General features: G+C 57.1%; 1 protein-coding gene across 1 annotated transcript in view; it reads right to left on the reverse strand.

Moving 5' to 3' along the window:
• Positions 1-1,477: 1,477 nt before the first annotated feature.
• The window catches only part of Naxd (NAD(P)HX dehydratase), a 20,472-nt gene continuing 15,978 nt past the window's right edge, over positions 1,478-5,971 (reverse strand). The window contains 5 exon segments of the mRNA XM_004631213.3: positions 1,478-1,789; positions 2,063-2,183; positions 2,769-2,889; positions 3,332-3,436; positions 3,510-3,560. Coding sequence (XP_004631270.2) covers positions 1,639-1,789; positions 2,063-2,183; positions 2,769-2,889; positions 3,332-3,436; positions 3,510-3,560 — 549 coding nt within the window. The 3' untranslated portion in view covers positions 1,478-1,638.

A 5,971-nucleotide genomic window follows, 5' to 3' on the forward strand; every position in this document is an offset into this window, starting at 1 on the left:
TTTAAGTGGCTGCTTTAATAAAGCAGTCAGGTTCAGGTTGCTGTGGTTCGATCCCCACAACGCAAGCCAGCCAAACCTGCCCTGAAGGCATTCAGATAAAATAAAACGACCACCCATCCCCACCCCGCAGTGTCTGCTGTCCCTCTCCCTGACTCCAGAGATGTGCAGCCAGTGGCCACTGCTCAGTTCAGTAGCGCCCCCTAGTGGCTCAGCAAATCTAAGGCAGCCAGCAGCCTGGGCACATGCAACCTGCAGGCCCACTGCCCAAGGATGACACTGCGCTGGGGGAGCCCAGGGGACCTGAGTCACAGGGCTGCAGGGCCCGAGTGTTCCACGTGAGGAAGGCAGCGGGCGGCTGTGCCATGGTGGGTGCATCCCAAGGTAGGTTCTGGGTGAGGAAACACCCCGGTACAGAATGACTCAGGCTGGAGGTGACAAGACTGGGCTCCTTGGTGATCCCATGCCTGGCCTGGCGTGTCATCACAGGTCAAATGCACAAGCAAGAGAAGATAAGCCTTCTCAGACTCCAGGTCTTCTGCCCTGGCCAGGCCTGTCCTGTGGTGCCCACCAGCTTATGTGCTTAGTGGCAGGGCTTTCTGAAGGTGACTGGACTGTGGGGAGTGGCACTGCTGCTGGACCACTGCAGTTACAGCTCTGTGCTGTTGGCACGGGGCCAGGCCAGGGGAGGCGTCACGGGCATGGCCTGAGGGTTAGCTCCCCTCTCGCCCTGAGGTCTTACAGCCTGTGTGGGGAGCTGCAGGGGTCAGGCAGGTGTCCTGGCTGCCCGGTGACCAGGCCATGCTCTCCTGCTGGGCACGTAGCCAGGCACAGCCGAGGGGCGGATGGTGTGGCCTGCTCTCTGGTGTTCCCTCTATCCTGGTGGCAGGGCTGCCCCTTCCACGTGTGGAACCACAGGCATGAGCGTTGTGAAGGACATGTCACTACCCACATCAAGCACACTTGATGCTAAGCAGAGGAACTCCGGGAGTGGAAAAAAGCCAAGCGTACCTCCTGTGACCACTGAGCTTTATTTCTCTGGAAGCAGTGGCTGTTCAGGAGGGGCAGGTGGGCGATGGGCAGATCCGCTACTCTGGCTGCCTGAGGCTGCAAGTCTCCGGAGCGCGAGGCAGGCTCAAGCACCACCTGGCGTGGCAGCGAGGCCTCGGCCAGGGCCGATGGTGGGGTAGTCCACAGCCTCGTGTGAGCCAGCACTGACCACTGCCCAGCCGCTGCCCAGCCGAGACACTGGCCATGCAGGACCGCCAGGGTACAGATGGGGAGGGGTGTGAGGGCTTGGCCTGCCGGTCTGCCCTGCTGCACCACAAGCCACAGGACCTCCAGGTACACCTCTTATCCCTGAGGACCTTTGTCATAAGTGGTAGGGTCCGAGGAGCCCAGAGGGCAGGTGAGGACAGGTCCCAGGACAGAGTGGCAGATGTGGACTTGAATTCCACCTTTTTCATGTTCTCAGCCACACGAGGGGCAGGATGGCTGGATGGCGCCTAACCCTGCCGCACCTCTCGGCTCAAATGAGACCATACCCTGCCCCTCGCCCCTCGCCCCTCGCCAGCCAGTCTACGGGGGCCACACCTAGTGCCCAGGGAAGCTGCCGCCCCATGGCTCCTTCACCCTGCTGGCTCAGGCCTCAAAGAGCTCCCGGAAGGCGGCCCCGATCTCGGCGATCATGTCGCTGGTGGTGGTGGAGCGGCCGTGCTTCTGGAAGGCTTGGCGGTTGCACTGCCGTGTGAGCGAGCATGCACCAAGGGCGGCCAGCAGCAGCGGGGGGGAGCTGGAACGAAACCAGAGGCTGAGCTGCAGAGGGCACCCATGGCTGCCCACGATCCCACAGAGGGGATCTGGTTCTTCTGTTGGCTTCTGTTATTGTGGGATAGCCAAGGCTGCCCTCAAACACCCATGATTCTCCTGCCTCGGCCTCCCCAGTGCTGGGATCACAGGTGGGCAATCTCTGTCCTGAACACCTTCTGTACCCTCACCACCTCTGGGAGGACTCCACACTCAAGCTACTGAGAACAAAGGAAGCCAGCAATCCCAACAGCCATACCCATTTGTCTTCTCCGGCCCAGCGAGGAGGGCCCAATAGGCCATGACACCCAGGGAGCCGGACAGCAGGTCCCCTTGTCCCCCGCACCTGCGGCCACTGCCTTCCAGGCTGCACTCAAGCACTGTGGAGCACACGGAGGAGTCAGGTCCACGGCCAGCACACAGCCCAGGGGGCCAGCTGAGGGCGGTTCCGAGAAGAGCACTGGGCAGTGGGCCGGGCCCCATGTGGTGCCCACTTGGCGGTGCACCCGCCTGTGCTGTGCTGGCCTAGGAGTCTGTGGGTGCCGAGTGTGGAGGGCCCCTGTGATGAGGACTACTGCCACTGTTCTGGGCCCTCAGGGCACCCACCCTACTGCGCTCCAGGCCGTGGCTGGGAACACACAGGCTCTCCACTCTGGGAGCCAGAAAAGCAGCCTGGGTGACACCATGGCCCTGTCCCTTGCCCATCCTCAAAGACCAGCCACACCCAGGGTGCAAGGCCACCACCATCCCCATCTGCCTAGGCTGCTTGTGTGTGGGTCACTGCGTGAAACTCAGGTAACTGTATGGGCTGGGGGAGGGCAGCTGGGGACGCCAACCAAGGCTGTAGCCCACCGCCCATTCCTGTGGACCCGGAAGCAGCCTTATGGCCCACATGACCCAGTGACCAGGGCCAGGCTGCCCAACCCTGAGCCTGGGGAGGACACCTGCCCTGTTGCTCCACTCACCCTGCTGGCCATCAGAGATGAAGTCATGCTCCCCTTTTAGGACCACTGTCACGTTCCCCAGGGCCCGGCTGAGCCTCAGGACAGATCCACGGGGATCAGTGCCATCCACAGGGCCGCTGAGCTATGGTGACACAGGAAGTCAGCTCGCGTCCCAAGTTCTTGACAGCCCAGGCACAGGGCAGCCCTGTCTTGTGATGTCCCAGGGGATTACCGGGCACCTGTTTGAGACCAACTGTGGAAGGGGGCCTGCGTACACCTGTGAGCAGGCACACGGTGCCTGTCCTCCGGCTGGTCGGACCTGAAGTTTGCCAGCATAAAATCTGATGACTACACTTGGGGACACTTCCTGTGTAAGGACACCTGACTTTACAAGTTCTCCTACTCCGTCCTTACCCAAAGAGCAGATGTCATCACCATCCCTGGTCAGAGCAGAGGGGGCAGCTGCCCATGAGCCTGTATGCCACAGCCTACCACATTGCTGTCCACCCAGCCCACAGCCACCGCATGGAAATGCAGGTGAGAACCGTGAGGAGCTGGGCTCCTGTCCCACGGTGCTCACTCACCACAGCCTGGTGCAACCTGCTGAACTCCACGTGGTTGGGGGTGAGGACAGCCTTCTGGTACCCAAGGATGAGCGCAGGCCGCTGGGCTACCACCCACAGTCCATCCTGCACAGGACAAGAACGTCTTCAGCAGATGGGCCCCACACTAGCCGAGCAGGGGGAGGAGAGCCACACTTACCGCGTCGATGACCACAGGGATGTCCCTGGCCTTTGAGGCTGTTAGAATGACCTGCCAAAGAAAGTACACTGGTCACGGGCCAAGCAGCGCACGGTGAGACCAGACCTTGGCCGTCCAGAGGTAAGCAGAGCCAAGGGGAAGGGCAAGCCTAAGAGCCCTGGGGCAGCTTGGGTCCCCAGCAGGCACCTGGCCCTGCCAGCTGCCCGCATCCAGGGTGGGGCTTACAGAGACTCCACTCCTGGGAGCTGCCAGGCACCGCCCTGTACTTTCCTTCCTCTTCGTTTACATGATTTAACACAGGGCAGGGGTTAACACAGAACCACTTTTCCCTTGACCAGATCTTAACTTTATGCTTTTAAGTGTTAACTATTTTTTTATGTATTACAGGGTCTACAGGGTCCACAACACAGAGTGGACTCAGTGATCCTCCTGTTCTCAGCCTCCCAAGAGCTGGGATTACAAGTGTGTGCCTCCACGCCTAGTCTCAATCACCATCTCAGAGCACCCAGGGATGGAGTCAGCATAGCACGCTAGGAATTGAGCCCTCTGCCTCTGCCTCTGCCTAAGTAGGTGCTTTAATTCATAAAAAGCTTTTTAAAAAGTGACACACATATGTAAGCAAAACAGGGTTTTTTTTTAATGTATTTAGTACAGGGTATGCAGGGTCTCATTACACAGATCACACTCTGAAGGACCCTCCCGTTTTCAGCCTCCCAAGTGCTGGGAGTACAGGTATGCACCACCACGCCCAGTCTTAATCACTGGCTCAGTGTGCCCTGGGGGCAGGGCTGACGCAGCACGCCTGGGATGGAACCCTGGCCCCTGCGTGTAAGCAGGTGCTACCTGGCCAGCCCCCAGGGTTGTTTCTTATTACAAACCAGCATGTTATGACAAACTCATGCAGCAGCTGCATGTACAATGATCTATGCTTCAAAACTCAGTTTCAGAAAACTCGAGGGCTGTAAGATACATACAGTTAAAGCTGCTCAGGGACATGGACCCATGAAAGAGACAAACCCATGCCACCACAGGCTCCCCGGCAGCCCAGGCTCTGTGCAGGACAGCTCCAGCTGTGGACTGCGCCTGCGACTTGCTGGGTGGCAGCCGCAGCTGGTGACGTGTGAAGCCAGTCTCCTTTCCTAACAAAGAGAATTGTCGGTGTCCACACCTTTGGCTTCCTGGTATGCGCAGAGGCTTCTGCTGACGCTGCCTTTACCCCATTTCCCATTTTATGGTGTGGTATTGACAATTTGTCACCTTCTCTTCAAATATTTACAAAGATAGCAGCCCAGAATGAACAGCCCAATGCTGGAAAACGCTTGGTTCAACACAAGCAGCCCTCAGGGCCTGCAGCACCTGCCTGTGCATGGAGTCGGTGGGAGAGCAGCCAGCCGCAAGCTGAATCCACAACTGAACTCCTAGTAATGCTTCCAAAGAATGCCTGAGTGGAAGTCACATCTACCTACCTACACACATACACTACAGAGAGCCCTTTTTGTTCCTTGTCTCTGAGAAGTTTGTATTTATAATCCCATGGATAAGTTATTGGAATCCCATCAAGTTAATTCCAACCTACCACTTCCAGTGCAACCTACGATGAGAATAAAGACACTAAAGTGTATTGACAGTTATGGGGAGCCCAGGGGTCCTAAGTTAAGCCATGATAATGGCTATCTGGAACAAAGGCCTCGACCCAGGGCGAACCCAGATTTTATTCTGTCATGAAGAATGGCTTGAGGATGAATGACTGAGAATGGCAGGAAGTAGGTGAGTGCTGTGAGCTGGGCCAGGTTGGAGGCCGCATTTACCCCTGCAGTGTGCAGAGGATAATCCGCATCCCACAACTGAGACAGTATCTGATGTTTGGGATCCTGTGCTTCAGCACTCATGTGTAATCTTTCAAGCTCTAAGAAGTCAGCCTATCTTGAGGCTCATCCCAGCCAAAATGTGGAGCACTGGCTCTTTGTCCTGTCTCAACTAGGCTCATTCATATTAAGAGCAACAGGTGGGGCTTATCAGGGAAACACGCAGCGTGGATTGCTTAGTCGACTGAAGGGCTGAAGTGATAAGGCCAAGTCCTAGCCAGCTCTGTACATGTCAATACATGGGATAGGGCCAGGCATAGCCAAAATGGAGCCAGCTGCTCTTTCAAGGAGAGCTGCTCAGGTGGTCTTCCACAGTATGTCACAACGAACAGGAAAGTAGCTAAAAATAACCTAAATCCTCATTAGAAGTTACTGTACAATTATCACAAGGAACCAGAGCTCTGGAACGCGTGTGTACGTGTGTTTGTGTGTCTGTGCATGTGTGTGTGCCGGCTAGGAGAGCACCAGGGACTGCAGACCAAGGATGTGGGGGTAGGCCTTCAAGATTCAGATAGCGGGGCTGGAGAGATGGCTCAGTGGTCTAAAGCACCTACTTAGAACAAGCTTAGCAAAGCATCAGGGACCGCGGTTCAATCC

Source organism: Octodon degus, unplaced genomic scaffold (assembly GCF_000260255.1).
Source record: "Octodon degus isolate 3935 unplaced genomic scaffold, OctDeg1.0 scaffold00039, whole genome shotgun sequence".
Lineage (NCBI taxonomy): Eukaryota > Metazoa > Chordata > Mammalia > Rodentia > Octodontidae > Octodon > Octodon degus.